The sequence below is a fragment of the Urocitellus parryii genome, chromosome X (genome assembly GCF_045843805.1).
Source record: "Urocitellus parryii isolate mUroPar1 chromosome X, mUroPar1.hap1, whole genome shotgun sequence".
Taxonomy (NCBI): Eukaryota; Metazoa; Chordata; class Mammalia; order Rodentia; family Sciuridae; genus Urocitellus; species Urocitellus parryii.
In genome coordinates, this window is record NC_135547.1 from 22,013,008 (window position 1) to 22,031,834 (window position 18,827).

The window sequence follows — 18,827 nt, forward strand, 5'->3', positions numbered from 1 at the left end:
AAGTACAGAGCCAGCTAGGCTTTGGATGGAGCTTTAGGTTAGCAGAGTCAAGGGCACTGGGCATCCTCATGGAGGGGAAAGATGACCCTGAAAGGACCACAGAGGTACACTTTGTTGAGACTAGCTTTGAAAGAGACTGGTCTACCCTCCCAACATAAGAAAGACAAGAGGAGACAGTAATTTAGTTTGACCGACATTTATTGCTACCAAATTGCTTCTGTCTGTCCCCTCAAATCTATACATAACCCCTTCCCCAAAGCTAACTTTTGCCAAAGTTCCTGGAAATAGGTCAAGAAATGCGTCCACTAAGCAGGCAGTCCTAGATGTAGTGGGCACTGTTTGACTTGCACCAGGAATGGGCTATTCTGTGAGACTCAAGGCATAGACTTGCTACTGGGGACAAGGGAGGCCCCCAACAACATACTTTTATCACTTTCTGGGGCTCAGAGCACACCAAAATCATTAGTGAAGCAATGTAGGGACAGTGGACTTCCCAGTGTCAAGCTTAGTGCTTTCTTTGCTTGGAAGGACCCATACAAGTGGCCAAGTCTGGACCCAGACCTGCACTGGCTGCTGCTTCTTTTTCTTTTTCTTTCTTTTTTTCTTGATGCTGGAAAGTGAGCCCATGGGCTCTCTACCACTGAGCTACATTCTCAGCCCTTTTTATTTTTTATTTTGAGACAGGGTCTAGCTAAGTTTCCTAGACTGACCTCAAATTTGTGATCCTCCTGCCTCAGCCTCTTGAGTTGCTGGGACTACAGGTGTGTACACCCAGTTTTGCATCTGGCTTCTGAGGGGCAGTTTTGCCCTTGGAAGTCAGATATGACCACCTGCCATCAGCCTTGTGGGAAATCTATTTGAGGAGGTCAGGAACAGAAGGGGGACACATACTGTATGAGGTATGGACTAAGCTGGAGGAAGTTGAAGCTCAGCCTGAGTCCCATGGGAAGGTATAAAGTAGGAGATTTCATTTGAAATCCCCAGGACCCCTCCAACCCCCTTGGTAAGCTCCACTGTGTCCTGAGCCACAGGTAGCAGGAGAGCAGATATTTAAAGTCACTGAATGTCAGAGTTTTTAAGGCCCTCGGTGACTACTCATTCTAACCCTGATCAATTCTAAGCTTGGAGAGAGGAGGCACTTGGTTCAAGACTCATAGTGATTTGGGTCTGCTTTTTCTTCTATTAGGCTCAGGGTCTCTGTTCTAATGTCTAAGTCCTTGATCCACTTTTAGTTGAGTTTTGTGTAGGATGAGAGATAGGGATTTAATTTCATTTTGCTACATATGGATTTCTAGTTTTCCCAGAACCATTGTTGAAGAGGCTATCTTTCCTCCAGTGTATGTTTGTGGTGCCTTTGTCTAGTAAGTGAAATAAGCCAATCCCCCCCCAAAAAAACAAAGGCCAAGTGTTTTCTGTGATATGTGATGCTAATTCACAATAAGGGGGTGGGGTGGGGAGGGGAAGAATAGAAGTTCATTGGATTAGACAAAGGGGAAAGAAGGGAAGGGAGGGGCATGAGAATAGGAAAGACAGTGGAATGAACTGGACATTACTATCCTATGTGCATATATGATTACACAATGTAATTCTACATCATGTACAATCAGAAGAATGAGAAGTTATACTCCATATATTGTATAATATGTCCAAATACATTCTACTATCATGTAGATAGTAGAACAAATAAAAAAGACTCATACTGATTTAGCCGCCAAACCTCTATGAAGGTTAGGGAGAAGGGAAGTAGAAATGATACTTGCAGCTTTCTTCAAAACTTATTTTGGAACCTCTGGATTCATCTGTGATCAACTAGGATCCTTTGAAACAGTCAACTTCTCTAGGAGTTTGAGACTTCTGAAACTCTGACTTGGTGCCCTTTTTAGGAGCAGCATAACAAAGATGGATGGTGTGCGGATGAGGCGGGTTTAGGGGCCTTGGTGGTTAGGGACATTGGCAGGTCCCTTAGTGCCCTGTTTGCTGTTGATGGGGGGGTGGTACCAGGAGAGGCTGTGCTGTCAGTCGCTGGTGGAGGGAGGGAGGCTGGCAGAAGGGATTTGCCTCTAGGCAGCTCCATATCCACTCCAATTGATCCTGTAGCGTCCTGGCCAGGCCTTTGACTGGGGAAGCAGGGCCAGGCTGGGCACCAGTCCTCTGGGCCCAGGCCATATAGGAGGCTGGGTCCATCTCTGTGGCCTTTGCAGCTCAGGCCCAGCCTTGGCCTGTGCCACCTCCACTTCAAGGTGCCCCAGTGAGGGAGAGGCTGTGCAGCTGTTCCTCAGTGCCTGCCAGCTCTGCCTCATCGCGCCCACTCTCTGAGCCCTCAAAGCAGCCAGAGTCCCGTGGGATATCCACCTTGGGTTCTGACACTGTATGCACCCCTGGTTCCTGGCTGCTCTCGGCGCCCTCTTCTGCCTCCTCGCTGCCAGCTGCCAAGGATAAGGGAGGAAAACAGAATATGGGAGGAGGGGTTAGTCCTAAGGTGGGGAATCAGAGGCTGCAAGGAGACCCCTCATGGGGGTAGGGACCATGGGAAGTCTCCTGTAGGCACTTCCTCTGCCCCCTCAACTACTCCTGCCCCTCTTCTCACCATTTCCAGTTTTTTTCCAGGTCTGCTCTGCCCAGGAGATCAAGATCAAATGAGTCTTTGGCACTGAACTAGAGCCAGGCAACTTGGGCTTCAATCCTGGCTGTATTATTCAGCTTTAAGTCTTTGTATAAGTGCCCTACCTTCTCTGGCCTTAAGTCTTTCCTTTGATCCAAAAGGGAGCTGGGTCCAATCACTCCTAAAACCCCTTTCCCCACAAACTTTCCTTGAAACTCAAATTCAAGTGGGGAAAGTTTCTAGTGCAGGGAGCTCCAGGGCAGAGTATAGTCAGGGGCAGAACTAAGGCAAACCTTTGCTCTCCAGAATGCCAACTGGCAACTGTGCCTATCACCCCATTCCTAAAGCCACTCACTGTCATAGTCCAACAGCAGCTCTGCAGCCGTGAGCAGCTTGGCCCGGTGCTGTGGGTCCATGATGTTCAGCTCATTGAGGTGTGTCTCCCGCAGCTCCTTGAAGTCCTCCAGTGTCTGGTAGCCATTGAGCAGCAGGGTGGATGTGTGCTCCTGGGGGCAGAGGTAGGTCAGTGACATTGCTGCTTATAAGCCATCCCAGCCTAGAACCTCCCCTTTACACATGGCTGTCGATCTCCATCCCAGGGGCAACTGTGCCTCTCTTGCTCCTAGATACTAATGTAGGTCCAAGCTCAAACCTCCAGGCCAATGCGCTCCAGCAGCTCGTGCAGAGTCTTAGGCTTGGGCCTCTTGCCCTTGCTCTGTCGGCGGCTGGGGCGGGCAGGCCCCACAGCCTCCTCTGGCAGTACATCCACGTAGATGAATTTGAAAGAGCCCAGCTTGCCATTGAGCAGGCCCAGCCATGTGCCCACAGGTGGTTTTTCAATGATCTGGATCACATCTCCTTTCTGTGGGGGGAGAGGAGAAAGGAGGACAGGAGAGAGGAGTGCAGGAAAGAGGAGAGGGAGTCTTTTGGCCTCTGCTGATACTGTCCTGCCATGACTCAGTCCAGCCTCCTTTATGGCTGCAGTCTGTTAGGCTCTGAAGGGGCCCGGATGCCAACCTTACCTGCAGTTTCAGTGAGTCGTGGTCATAGGGGCTGGGAGTGAAGTCGGTGTGGACTCGTGCCCGACCACAGAAGGGCCCTGTGTACTGGGGGGCAGATGGTTCCTCCCCGAAGCTGCCAGAGCCAGGGCTGGGGCTGTAGAGCTCACTGCCTGCAGGAGATGGGGCAGGGAGGAGGCTCACCTTTGTCCCAGGAGAGCCGGGGCAGTGCCCAGCAGGTACCTCCCAGAGATCCTAGAAATCTCAAGGGTACATGCTGAGTAATCCTCACACTGTAGGAGTAATTTGGAACTCATCACCTTGGCCACTCTGGAAAAGCACAGCTTTACCTCTGGGGCCTCAGATAATGAAGAGTTGACAATAGGAAGAGAAATGACTCACAGACCAAAGAATGGGTAAATTGGGAGGGCCTCTGGAGCCCAATTGGGCCAACACCTCAAGGAATAGATGAAGAAACCAGAGGCCAGATGGGCTAAGCGACCTGCCCAATGCCTCTCACCTTATACTTGATAGCACTGGGTCTATTATACACCAGATCTCACTCCATTCCATCGCTTCTTACACCCAGGAAGCCACACCTTATGTTAATAATTTACTTTCTTTACTTAATAAGATTAAATATTTAGTTACAACGTCCCATGGAAACTCAGATGGCTACTTTCTTCCTGGAAGAGTAAAATGATGGGCATTTTAGATGGCTTTCAATTGGAGGGGGTGACAGGAAGGTGTCTGTGGAGGCACAGAAAGAATAGAAAACTTGGAATGGGACTAAAGGGCAAAAAAAGCAGTCTCTTGAGAGCTGCAGTCCAGAACTCACAGCCCTCCTCCAGGCAGGGCATCTTCTCTGGGTCAGATCCAAATTCGGTACTGGGTTACCTTGAGTGAGTCACTTAACTTCCCTGAGCCTCAGTTTCCACATCAATAAAGTGGCAGATAATAGTAGTGATCCCATGAGGTTGTGAAGATTTAATATGAAGAGAGCTGAGGAAGTTCCCAACAGGCAGACAGTAAACATTCATCTCTCTTACCTCCCCTTCCCAGAGACCCATCTGCCTGGCCCTAACCCAGCTCTTTCTTCCAAGTTGGGCAGGTGTCCTCCCTCCTCCCCTACTCACTCGTTGATGTCTGGCGGCTGAGCACTGGGAGTTCACGTTCTTCCTGCTCAGAAAAGGCCAGAGCCATCTTCTCAGGGCCAGGACTGTCCAGGATGCAGTCTGGAGATGTAGGGGAGGCTGAGCCCTCTTCCAGCGTGTCTCCCTGCAGGGATGTTAGGCAGAAAGCCCTCAGTGACCTGGCTGTGGTGCACACAGGTCCAACCTAAGTGCAGAGGAACTGGACCTGGGCTTGGCTCAAACTCCAGCTATGTTACCTATAGGCTCAGTGACACTCTCCAGCCCTAGTTTCCTCTTTGGTAAAAATGGGAATGACAATCTTTATCCTGCCTACCTCACAGGACGAGGCTCACCAGTGTGCCCAGTGAACATGCTTTATCAGCTTCAAGTGCTCATGTAATGCTGAAAAGGCCAAGGGTGAACAAGCTTGGACTCAGGACTATTGTTATGGCCCAGTCAAGCAAACAGTGGTGCTGGAGAGCAAACCTTTTGCCTGTGCTTCTATGAGCCAGGCCTGCCTGCCATTTCATTTTATCCTCACAGTGCCTCTAGAAGATAAGTGATATAGTTGGCTTGAGTTCACAGATGAAGAGTGACCTTGCCAAGATCCATGGGAACCCACAAGTATGTTGACCTGACTCCAGAGCTCCTCCCATCTCACCACATCTCTGTGGTGCTGTTTAACAGCTGGCTCTCTGGGAATAAAAGCCCCAAGATTTGTCTATTCCCATACTGTAAATTCTCCCTACCATGGCCAACATCAAGCCACCATTGTGATGCCACTGGATGTGTTGCTTGAAGAAATAGTTACGTTACTTCCACTACACAGATAACCATAGACACAAATATGAACAACACTGAGAGAGTAACAGGTAGTGTTACGATTAGGAAGTGCTGAATTTTGAAGATTTATGGTATTGTTCTTGCTTTTTAAATTTTTTTTTTTAGTTGTTGATGGACCTTTATTTTATTTATTTCTATGTGGTGCTGAGAATTGAACCCAGTGCCTCACACATGTGAGGCAAGCACTCTACCACTGAGCCATGACCTCAGCCCTTGTTCTTGCCTTTAATAGAATTTATTTAATTGTAAATTTATATAATATTATTTTTCATAATGATCCAATTTAACAACTGGCTTGCAAAATTCCTCACAATTTGAACAACTGCTCTCACAAGCCAATCTGAGCCAACTCTAGTACACCACTGCTTGGTGCCTTTGGTAATAGCCACAAGCTTTTACAAGTTCCTTGGACTGTGCTGCCCCACCATTGTGTCACCTTCCTCCCTGGGCTGAATCCAACCTTCTCAATTTTCTCTATGAATGGTCTCAAACTTCATGATTGTTCGACTTACAATCTTTTGACTTTACAATGGCACCAATGCACTATGCATTCAGTGGAAACTGCACTTTGAATCTTGAATTTGGATCTTTTCCCAGGCTGGCACTATGCAGTATGAGCCTCTCTGGTGATGCTAAGCAGTGGCAGTGAGCTGCAGTTCCCGGTCAGCCATGAGATCATGAAGGGAAACAACTGACACTTGACTGTGTACTGTGTCGCTAAGCTCTGATTTTTTTTTTTTTTAATTCCAGGGATTGAACTCAGGGGTATTCGACCACTGATCCACATCCCCAGCCCTTTTTAATATATTCTATTTAGAGACACGGCCTTATTGAGTTACTTAGCACCTTGCCATTGTGAGGCTGGCTTTGAACTCGTGATCCTCCTGCCTCATTCTCCCGAGCCACTGAGATTACAGATGTGCACCACGAACCCGGTTTTCAATGCATTTTTGACTTAATGATATTTTCAACTCACGGTTTATTAGGATGTAACCCCATCAAAAATTAAGTAGATCTGTATTTTTCTCTATATCCTCCTATAATCAGGTCTTTCCAATCCCAGGGACTAATTCCAAGCAAAGCTTTGAGGTAGATGGATTTGCCTCAGGTCATCTCATGCCCCTTTCAGCTGCCCCTCCCCACAGGCCTACCTTTGCAGGAAGCTTCTATGCCTAACCTAGCCTTTCATCCCTCCACAAACCTTAGCCCTTTCCTAGCCAGCCTCTTAGCCCCGAGGACTGCATTGCTACACTGTTCATGGCTGATTGTGAGATCTCCCTCCCATGTGCCCTTCCTCCAGGCCTGAATAGTTGCTGTCACCCCCTGCCAGAGCCAGCCTCTTTGGCTCCCCTCTCTTGGATCCCCAGGGCTCACCATCTCCTCTGACAAGGCCTTCACCATCATCTTGCCCATCTTCCTGTTCATGGTTCGGGAAATCACTGCCCTCCACTTCTTCCCCAGCTTTTTGCCACTCTTCCCAGCATCCTCTGGGATGGGGACACTGGAGTCATCTTCTGGAATCTGTGACAATAAAAGAGGAGGTGACCTCTTTGGGTCCTGGTCTTGGAGTACAAAGAGATACTTTGGGTCACTGTAAAGGTGGGAAGGAGATAGGGTTCTCCCATCTTTTCCCCCCTTAGCCCCAGCCCTGTCCTCAGTCCTATTAATTTGCAATTATTGCTACGTAATTTCTTATAGAAAAGAATACTGGCAGGTACTTGGAGCTCATAAGTTTGATGTTGGGCAGGTAGGTCTTCTGTGTCGAAGGATGCTTTGCAGGGCTGGGGTTGTAGCTCAGTGGTAGAGCACTTGCCTAGCATGTGTGAAGCACTGGGTTTGATCCTCAGCACCACATAAAAAGATAAATAAAATAAAGGCATTGTGTCCATCTTCAACTAAACTTTTTTTTTTAAAGGAGGCTTTGCCTGGACAATCCTATTATCTCCTTTTCCCTCTCCTCCCTCTCACCCCTATTCTCCACCCAGGGGTTTTAGACAGATCCCTCAAGGAAGTTCTGAAACTCACATTATCTTCCAGATTAAATTCCTTCTCGCTCACCACAGGGGAGCTGGGCTTGGATTTGGCAAAATCCTTGAAGCTGCTGGAGCGCTGAAGGGAAAGCTGGAAGAAACAGACATTTTGCAATCAGTGGCACTAAAATGGCTGCCCCAGGACTGATATCTTCTCTCTCTCTCTCTCTCTCTCTCTCTCTCTCTCTCTCTACTGGTCAGAGCCACCTGTGCCCTAAAAGCCCAGGGCTAATGAGGTGAAGGGCCAAGCTTCCTTTGAGCTATGTGACTTCATCCTATTCTTCACCTTATCCCTGGCCACTGATCAAGTTCCTGACTCAGGAGCCTCAGATCTCAGTAAAGCCCCAGACTAAGCTCAACTTTCCACCAATAACTGAGTGAAAGAATGAATGGGTTTGAGTAAATGTGTACCTCAGCACATATGAGAACCTTACCACAAGTTAACTGAGAGCAAATTCCTCCCACACTCATTGGCTCTGGCCTTCATGCCCTGGGCCCACGCTGAGCCAGCTCTGCAACCCTAGTGATTGGGGTAAACATATTGGCCTCCTGCTCAATGAACTTGTCTCAGGAAGAGCAAGACCATCCCACCAGAAGCCAGAAAGACCTATTATTAGACTTTCTGGAAAAACTACAGTAGAAGCTCACTCATAGAAGGTGCCTATAAATTTAGAACACAAATGATTGGGGCTAATTTAGTTAAAGCAAGCTGCCATTTTTCTCTTTATTCATTTCAGCTTTTAAACTTAGCCACTCATGTGATGAGCTGGCAACTCTTGACTTTTGCCAAACACTTTTGTATTTGGACTTTAAGGCATGCCCTATTGTGTTGATGAGACTATTTTCAGGAAATGAGCTTTCTTCACTGTATGTACATGAATATGCTAAGATAGCAGCCAGAAACCAGGGCAAGACAGGTAAGGGGGGCAGGCCATAGACACAAGAAGTTGAGGCTGAGTCTGTATCAAGATAAACAGTCAAGACCAAAAGATATACACAGGAACCGGGGTTCACAGATGGCCAGACAGATAGCGCGGGATAGACTGCAGACACCCAAGATAAGGACTTGAGGAACCAAAGCCCCAAACCCACACAAAACTAAAGGTTTCACATCCTCTTTCCTAGTAAATGAGGGTATATGTGTCCAGTGGTAAGCCCCTAGGGCAGAGGCAATATCACCTGCCCCCCAACACATCCACAATTTGTCCCAACTCCTGGGGACAAGAATATAGCTGTCTAGTATTTTGCTAGTCTTGACCAAAGCTGCCAACAATCCAGCATCAGGAACCACACATTTCTAGAGGTAACTGACCAAAAACTAGGTCAATGGTCAGGTCAAGCAGACTCTAGAAGGATCAGGACCTCATGGGTGGGGCATCTGCAGCCTCAGTCAGAAAGCCTCCTCTGTACTACCTTGGGGACCCAGAAAAGGGGACTGTGAGTAGATATAGAGAGGGGGAAACATGACCATGGGGTGACTGCTGTGGTTCTCATACATTAACTCTATTCTCCTTCCTAGGTTTTCCCCTGCCATTATTCATTCCTCCTTTTCTCCCTTTCTTTCCCCTCTCTCCTCCACCTTCCATTTATTTCCTCCTCTTGTATGGTAGGATGCAGCTGCCTGGATAACTTCCTCCTCTTAGTGCATGGAAAAGAGGGAACAGAGAGAGGGGTGGGCACTAGACTGGCCTGGGCCCAAGGAGGGCAGGCTGGCCTGCTATTTATAGGCAGATGGGGCCTATTGTGACCTTCCCTTCACCACCCTTTAGCCTGATCTGCAGATCAGGAGGCTGAGAGTCGCCCCTTAAGCCCCAGGGACTGGTGAGGCTGGAAAGCAAGCAGGAGGGCAGGCCTGGGGCCAGAAGTAGGCTTTGTTAGGGAAGAGTAAACTCATGGCTCAGCTGCCCTCTAATCGCAGCTCTTTCCCCAGGCCTTTTCCTGTCATTAATCTGCGGTCTGGGGGCTGGGAGAAGGTACCTTTGGCTCATGGGCCCCTCTGTCCCAGATTTAGCCCAAAGCAGGAGGAGATAATCCAAAAGGGCCATGAAGTTGTTGCTGGTGCTTGGGCCCAGCTGGCCACTTTTCAGTCTGGTGAGATGGAAAGGACTAGCACATGTTCTTTGGGTGATCAAAAGTGAGGACCAATCAGGGTAGCCTTTTTCTAGGACTATTTCTAACCTCAAGGGTAACTCCAATATCCCGACTACCTTTCAGTGACCCCAGGGTGTATCTCACCCCACCCTGGGATGACTTGAAATCCCTGAGCCCATTTGAGTTTTCTGCCTGGCCTTCCTTTGAGGCAAGACTTGCTGGGAGTCATGGATATAGGAGAGGTGGTACCACCTTTTCAAGTCCAAGGGGAGCATGTTGGGACTCTTGGAAAGAGCTACATTTCTGGCATCAGATATTGATGAGTTCAGTTTTGGGATGTGTGACCTTAGGCAACTTCTTTAACATTTCAGAACTTCAGTTTCTTCATTTGGTGTCAGATGGCAAGGCTTCACATCTGACCAGCTGTGTAAAGCTGGATAAGTTACTTAACTTCTCTAGGCTGCTGTTTCCTCATCAGTTATATGAAACCCAAAGCATCTACCTTAGCTTAGCCTTTTGTGTGAGTCACCTCTAGACTCTTACTCTGGGCATTTCTTCACCTAGAATACTCAGCCTTTCTTTCTGCCAACCATAGTTTCTCTCCCCCTTCAAATTCCAGTTTAACTGGAAACAATCCAGATGCCCATCAAATGCTGATAAGATAGATTGATTGCAGCAGACTCACTGAAGAGAATAGCACCCAGCAATGAGACAGTACAACTATCCCCAACACATGGATGAGTCTCACCAATACACTCTTGAACAAAAGAGGCCACCCCCAAAGAGTATATATGCAAATATTTCAGTGGCTACACAAAGTTCAAAACCCAGGAGAACATATTTATGCTGTTGGAAGTCAGGGAAATAGTTACCCTTGGGGAAAGGGGTCATTTAGCAACAGGCAGAGCATGGGAGAAGTTTCTGGACTTTTAGAAATGTTTTGTTTCTTGATCTGGGTGCTGACTACATGGGGATGATCACTTTATGGACAATCATTGAGTGATGCATTTATGATTTATGCACTTCTCTGTATGGCAGAGAAGTGTTTAAAAAAAGGATTTTCCACTCCACTTTATTTTTATTTATTTGTTTTGCAGTGATGGGGATGAAATCCAGGGCCTTGAATATGCTAGGCAAGGGTTATACCACTGAGTTACATCCCCATCACACAATCACTGTCTTGGGATCACTCCAACCCAAAGACAGAAGCGACTGAGTGCAATGCTGACAGTAGGTGGTATTTGAACAGAGTCACCAGGGGAGCCAATAGGAGCATGGCAGTGGAAGGGCTCAGGATGGCTTCATGGAGGAGTTGTATTTGAGCTGGGCCAGTGGGGGTAGGATGTCTCTAGATGGAGCTAGGAAGGGTTTGAACAAGAGTCAGAGACAGAGGGACATTCCAAGCATGGTGACGGAAAGGTGGGTATGCCAGTGTCTGTGGTGGGAGGTGGAACAGAAATGCCTTTGCAGCCATGCCCAGGAACTTGGGGTGTTATCCTGTGGGCAATGAGAAGCTATTGCTTGAATATCCTTTATTGAAAATGTTTGGGATCAGAAGTATTTCATTTTTTTTTTCATATCTTGTAATATTCGCATGTACATAATATATCTTTGGGATGGGACATAATACAAATACAAAGTTCATTTATGTTTCACATACAACTTATACATTTAGCCTGAAGGTAATTTTAGACAATCCTTTTAGTGTGCTTGCGTTTTGACTGTAACCTATCACATGAGGTCGGGTGTGGAATTTTCCATTTGTGGTATCATGTAAGCATTCAAAAAGTTTCAGATTTTGGAGCATTTCAGATTTCCAGATTAGGGATGCTCAACTTGTACTGAAAATATGAAGCACATGCTGGTGTGGATGTCATGTTAAGGGTGTGCTGTGGCAAGGGAGCCACTGTGGAATAGTATGCTGAGGTTGGGGGATATGGGGGCAGAAAGAGACTGGAAGGAAGAACCAACTAAATACTCAAACAGGAGTCCAAATTCCTCTCCATTTTCCTGGTGGTAGGTCTGAGAGTTGGTGAAAATTGAAGGTATGTTGGGGAAGGGCCATTCTTAGGGGAAGCTAGTCCAGGATAAATCCCTTTCTGCTTCCTATACCCTAATACTGGCCTTTGAATGAAGTTAGATCAAAGAATCAGAAAGAGGTGAAAGTCTCCTAAGGGCAGCTAAATGATATGTCCTTTGACCCTGGGGCCTCCCCAGTCCTTCATAATTTATAGTGGGTGCCATGTCCTTGCCCTCGCATCCAGGAGGGCCTATTCCCTCCTCTGCTCTGTAGGTTGGAAGGCCACTCCTACTGGTGTTCTGAAACTTTTATGTCCCTCAGACTCCCTTAGTGCTTTTGAGATCAGTAGGTGGGAAAAAGCATGGAGAGAGAAAAGGGCTCAGACTCTGGAGTCAGACAAATTTTGGCTTAAATCCCTGATCTGCCATTTACTGGTAGTGTGGCCTTCAGCAAGTTCTTCCATCTCTTTGAGTTTTGGGTATGAAATAAGGATAATGACAATATCTGCCCCTCCTCACAAAGTTGTAGTGAGGAGTCAGCACAGTTCTTGACATCTATGGAACCTTCCCCCAGTGGTGGCTCTTTGTGTTATTAAGTCTTGTTTCTACCACTTCAGGGCTGGGACCACGGCCTGTTCTTTGCAGTGTGCTTCCTACCTCTGCCCATGCCCAAACATGCACCCTCTCCTGGGCATTGAACACATGTGACAGAGTATTCTCACAGCTATTGTTCTAGCTGACTTATTCCACCTCGTGAGGTAGGCAGACCAGAAATTATCCTCCTTTTCAAAGATGAGAAACTGAAGCCCCAAAGAAATCAATGAACTGTCCAAGGTCCTCCAGCTAAAGAGTGGCAAGATTCTAACTCTACTTTCTTGTCCCGGGCTGGGCACATTCTCCATTTTGTAGGCCCAAGAAACAGGAGGGGGTAGGGAGAAAGGGGGGATGGAGGTGGGGAGGGAGGAAGGGAGGGAGGTGGGGAGGGAGGTAGAGAGACCTTCCTTGCCTTTAAGTCTTCCCTCTACCATATCACCTCAGTCTCCAGAGGGAAGAGGCTTGACTACAGTCATCATGCATGCATGATGGAACCAATTCACTGCCTCCAGGCCTGTGGAAGATGCTGTATCTTCATTCTGGAAGTTTGGCTTTTCTAAGGCCATTTTCACAGTATGGGCTTGGAGCATGTGCAGGCAAGCTCATCTTGTCTCTGGAAGCTGGCACAGGATATGGCAGGGTTAGGGTAGGGTTTGCCTATACTCCCCTAAAGGATATCAACCACAGAGTGCCACATGGGCCTTACTTCCCCTGGAAGTGGCCTGTGAGCAATTTCAGAGGCCCACCTGTCAAACACAGAAAATTGATAATTAAAGCTGAAAAAAAAGGGGGATTTCTAGTTTCCGTGTGTCACTAGGTACCTTTGCCTGATGTGGCACAGGGTCCCAGTGTCAAAGTGTCAGCTCTTTCTCAGACTCTTTCCTCCAGTTCACTGTGGTTTGGGGCCTAGCAGTGTCTATAGTGCAGTCTTTGCTTCCCATCCCCATCAGCCAGAGAACAAGGGGAAGTGGCCCCGCTTGCTAAGGAGTGGCAGCCAATAGCAGGCCTGCTGGGACTAGCACTGTGTGAGGTTGGGGGGGGGGTGACAGGTCCCGTGTGAAAATTCAAGAATCTCCCCTCCCCCGCCTACCACCACTGCAACCTTAGAGAAGCAGCTGGGGTGGGGAGAATACAGCCGGAAGTGGCAGCCACCCAGGACCTGAGAGATGGAACAGGATGCACACCCCAGTGCCCTGAGGCTCAGTCTCAGCTGTCTCAGCCTCTGACTGGGAACTGTTTCCCTGAAAAAGGGGCTCCCCCATAGTGCACCTGGGCTGAGCTCCAGGGAAAACTGGCAGGGTACAATGAGGACATGCAGGACGCAGACCTAGGCCTGGAAGCCTCTTGGACCTGATTCAGGCCTACTTTGGAAGGGTCCGACAGTCCCATTGGAATGTACAGTATGTACTTTCTGATTGCCTGGGAGAATCCTACAATCAAATCCATTCTCAGATCCAACCAGAGAAACCTAGATCTGGCAGAGCCTTCAAGGAATCTTCCAGTTGGGCATCTGCCCCAGAAGACCATGAACACTTCAGTCATCTATGAAACTGCTTTCCTTCCTAGCCTTTGAAACCCTCCCCCCACCTAATTTTTCTTCTTCAACTATCACTATCTCACCAGCTCCATTTCTCATTCCTCACATTTTTCCCCATGTGGGAAGAACCTGTACAGTGCCCCATATCCCATTTGCAGTTTGGGAGGCCCTTTTCCTGAGTCCGGGTCATCTCAGGCCCCTCTCCAGTGGCCTGGGGAGCTGCAACAAAGCTGAGTCCAGTGGTCAGGTTCTGGGCCTTGGCCAAACGGAGGGACCCTGGGGGCATTTTGGCTGTGTGGCCCAGTGGGGTCCATCTTGGCTTTGAGATGGCTCCTGAAAGGCCACACTTGGGCGGAAGAGGTAGCAGGACCAGTACAGGGGATCAACAATTAAGTACAATCTTAGGAATCAACTTGAGCATTGTACTTTGTAATTCTTGAATTCTAGTCTAGGATTCTGGTCTCCAATATTAATTCATTATCCATCTTGCTAGGGTTGAATTCTATCTCTATTCTAAGAGTCTATCCTGTGGCTTTGTCTCTCTAGGATTTTGAAAATCTCTCTTGTACTTCTGTTACTCCAGTAACTTTTGGGCCCCTAGGAGAATGGGCCTCACCTATGAGCTCAACATATGGCCTTTTTGGCTCTTCTCACTTATACAAGTCTTGGAAGGGACAGGAGAGAGCAGAGGAGGGAAGGAAAAAGTGAGTTTCCAAAGATGTTCCTTACCTTTTTCTTCTGAGTGGGTTCCTTCTCGCTGGCATTAGAGGGCTTGCGGCGCAACATGGTCTTCCCCGAGGTGAGACTCCTTCCCTGATCTCCTAGGTGTCAAGATGCAGAGGTCTCTTGCTCTGCCTCACCAACACTGTCCAAAAGGCACTGCATGGACCGAGCCTCCGGCTGCCACTCCGACTGCAGCAGTGGCAGCTTGGGGGTGCGGGCCATGGACACCCAGCAGCACAGCATACAGGAAGCCCTGCCACGTGACCTGCTCTTACAGCAATCGCAGCCCCTGCTGGCCCCTAGGGAGGAAGGAAGTCCCAACTTCAGTCTCCAGAGATTCTGATGCAGACAGCTCTTGGGTCGAACAATTGGAAAAAAGCCCCTACTCTGTTGTCTCATGTCAATCATTACCAGTCCTTCTGCTCTATCTCCCAAGAAGTGACAATCAACTTGAGATATGCGGCCTACTCAAGCCCTATACTCACTGATCAGAATCCAGCAAGTGGAAGGTGGACTCACTCTCTGCTTGTTGGGTCAATGATCCTGGTCAATTGCATCTCCTAGGCCATCACTATTACTACCACCACAGTCACCCCAATGGCTATGATCACTGCTATCTACTCCTATCAACATCCATCACCAGAGTCATCAACCCGACAACCATCACCCTCACAACCATGATCCCTGCAGTCATCCCCACTGCCATCAGCACACCTACGGCCATCATCACTACAGCAATCATCTCCACAAGTCAACATCCCTCAGCTTTCATCTCTACAGTCATCACTGTTGCCTTTATCACATTTACAGCTGTCACCCTTACAGATATTATAGTCAGTCAACCCCATGATGCTCTCACCCCTACAACCATCATCACCTCCCTCAGCCATCACCCCCACAGTCATCATCCCAGCAGTTATCTGAAATGTCCTTGGCATACTTCTGGTCCTCATCACTAGAGCAGTTGTGCCTACAGTCAACACCCCTCACATTACATGCATGTTTATCACTACCACAGCTAAAAGGCATTTGTAAATACCACCACACCACCAGCAAATGTCCCATTTAACAGATATTTATTGGATGCCTATGCATGATGCTTATGTTTTGGATTATCTGTGGCACATATTTTAATAATCTCAATGACATTATTAATATTATTGGTACTGGGGATTAAACTCAGGAGTTTCTATCACTATAGAAACTATAGATGTAACTATACATCCCTAGTTCTTTTTATTTTTTATTCTGAGACAGGGTTATATTTGAGATAACAACACTAAATTGCTGAGGATGTCTTTGAACTTGCAATCCTCTTGCCTTAGCCTCCCAAGTTGCTAGAATTACACGCATACACCGCTGTGCCCTGTGACTTATTCTTACTACAAAAGCAATTGGTATTCATCACATACAATGTAGCAAACAGGAAAAAAAAAGTAATTTAAAAAAATTCTTCATAATTGTTTTCTACACTGTTTGGGTGAATATCCTTTTCTGTTTTAAGCATCTACTTCTTTGTTGATTAATCTTTTTTTTTTCTTCTTACAAAAATCATACTGCACAGAAAAGAAGATCATTGCTTTCATTACATGGGGAGGGGAGGGAAAGGAGAGAGTACAAGGGACACTGGGAATCTTTTGCAGGTGATGGATATGTTCACCATCTTGATCATGATAATGGTTTTATGGATGTGTATATATGTCAAAACTTATCAAATTGTACACTTTAAGAATGTACAGCTTAGCCTGGCATGGTGTGATTACAGCACATGCCTGTAATCCCAGCGACTCAGGAGGCTGAGGCAGGAGGATTACAAGTTGAAGGCTATCTTCAGCTACTTAGTGAGACCCAAAGCAACTAAGAAAGACCCTATTTCAAATTTAAAAATAAAAAGAGCTGGGAATGTGGCTCAGTTGTAAAGCACCTCTGGGTTCAACCATACCAAAAAAAAAAAAAAAAAGCGCAGTTTATTGAAAGTCAATTATACCTCTATAAAGCTGTTTTTAAATAAAAAAGACTACACAAACTATGTTGATAATTGCTTTTCATGTGGAACATAATATTTTCTCATGCTATGAAATGTTCTTCAACTAGGTGATTTATAATAGCTGCTGAGCATCATATTGTGTGGATATACCATGATTATTTTACCAGGCTCCTACTGATGAACTTGGGTTGGTTTAACTTTTTTAAAACTTTTCGTTGATCATCCTTAAGGTAAATATTCATTCACATCCACAATTTTATTTATAGGATAAATGTCCAGAAGGAGAATTGCTGGAGCACAGGTATGCACTTTTTAAGATTAAAAAAAAATTGTAGGACAGAATGCCTTTATTTTTATATGGTGCTAAGAATTGAATCCAGCTCTTCACATGTGCTAAGGCAAGTACTCTACCACTGAGCTACAACCCCAGCTCTTTTAATTTTTTTTTAACATTCAAAGAAAACAATTCAACTTAGAAGATAACAAAAGGGAAATAAACTCATGGAGTAACCTGAAGTCGAATATTCATCTTCAATGAGGAGTATAGTAATACAGGGACATCTTCCTCCCTGGTTCAAGACCTGTTTCCAAGTGACATGCATCATCTTTGATCCCTAACCTCTTGGAACATCATAAAGAATTCAAAGGATGAACCTTTTTAAGGCTTTTGATTCTGTGGCACTTGTGAATTCCTGGCTGGCCTGCCTCTGTTCGTTCCCAAGATGTTTTTCTAACCTCCTCCCCCAACCCTGCTCAGCGCCCTTGGACCTTCCCTCCGTTGGGGGTGAGCTCAGGGAAACCGAGGTCCTTCTTCACCAGGCTGAAACCCTGTTTCCTTTAGCTCTGACCTATTCGGCTTGCTAAACAGATTCATAAAAAAGGTTTTGTGCCCCAGGTCGCTTCTGAAAGACCCTCCTAGGCCGCCCAGGAAGCGCCTGGAAACCACATAGGGATCGACTCATAGGAACCTGCTCATAGGGCCTTTGGGGGCTCTGCATGATCAGGAACGGGAGAGTAGCCCCATCACGGTCTAGGATACGGGACAGGGTTACATGGGTTCAGGGCACCTGGTGCTCCGAAGGCCGGGAAATGCAAGGGAGGAAGCAGCTCACAGAACCTTCCTGGCCTGCGCGGCCTGCGCAGTGGTGGCGCGTCCTTGGCTGGCGCGCAGGATGTGCCCGCTTCCTGTTTGCTCAGCCCCGGTAGCGAGCCTAGCTCGCACACTAACCGCAGAGCCTTCAAAGGCAGCCAGCAAACCGGGGAGCTGGACTGCCCACCGAGGCCTGGGGGGAAGAGAAGGTACCTGGGAGAGGTACAGAAAGGTGACAGGCTCTAAGACAGAGGGAGCAAACCTTTTCTTTCCCACCCTTCTTTCCCCTCAGATCTGCACCCTCTGGTCAACTCTAGAGTTCTAGAGTCTGCCCCATGTAGACTTGCCTTCCCCTGGGAATTCTCTTCCAACAGAAGACCCTGGCTGGAATCCCAGGGGGTCAAGTCCCAGCAGGCTAATGGGCCCTAAGCACTTATTTAATAGACATTCCCTCTTCTGGGAAATATATTTGCATTTAATAAGCTCCATTTGAAGTATACAGAGCCTTCAGTTAAAGAAGTGATCTGTGTCAGTAGTTCAGTGAACAAGGCCACATTCAACTTGATCATGGGTTGGCAAGCAAGATCTAGGAGTCTGTGCTAGGCACAGCCTTGTGCTAGGCACCTTGAGGGACAAAATAAATAGCTGCCAAGGTTGCATGCATCAGGAGCTGACATCCTAGGTAGGAGGCAAGCTTACTTTTGCCTAACACTTGTTCTTTGCCATTAGATTTCAGAAACATTCTTTAATCCTGCTACAACCCTCTGTGGTAGGTAGTTTAAGCTGGGATAAAGATGGTAAAGATGTGCCCAGAATTATAAGTGTTGGGCAGGAGAACCTTGATTTAGCAGTAGCATTGCAGGATGTGTGTGTGTGTGTGTGTGTGTGTGTGTGTGTGTTTGGAAGGGGGTTTCCCACTGATAGCCAGATCACTGTGAACCCTCAGAGGGCAGAGATGGGCTGCCATAGATAGTCATGAGTGAGATATCTGGGGTAGGTGGGATCCAGACTTGTATAAGCATCCCTCACACCTGGAATGAGTACATCCCTGCTTTGAAATAGTGAGTTTGAATATTGAGGTCTACCTATATTTGGAAAGACTTCCTAAAAAATTCTTACTCTCACTTGCTCTCCACAAACTCTCCATATATTCCAGCTGAAAATTCTAATAGTGCATGGC

The 18,827-nt window shown here is 47.1% G+C and overlaps 1 protein-coding gene across 1 annotated transcript; it reads right to left on the reverse strand.

Annotated features, from left to right (window-relative positions):
• Positions 1 to 733: 733 nt before the first annotated feature.
• On the reverse strand, positions 734 to 14,797 carry Sash3 (SAM and SH3 domain containing 3). The gene is made up of 8 exons (XM_026413815.2): positions 14,577 to 14,797; positions 7,602 to 7,697; positions 6,951 to 7,097; positions 4,737 to 4,878; positions 3,625 to 3,773; positions 3,255 to 3,464; positions 2,958 to 3,108; positions 734 to 2,426 (listed from the first exon to the last, which is right to left on the reverse strand). Exons 1-8 carry the CDS (start codon positions 14,631 to 14,633, stop codon positions 2,236 to 2,238), a joined length of 1,143 nt encoding a protein of 380 aa, XP_026269600.1. The 5' UTR covers positions 14,634 to 14,797; the 3' UTR covers positions 734 to 2,235.
• Positions 14,798 to 18,827: the final 4,030 nt, after the last annotated feature.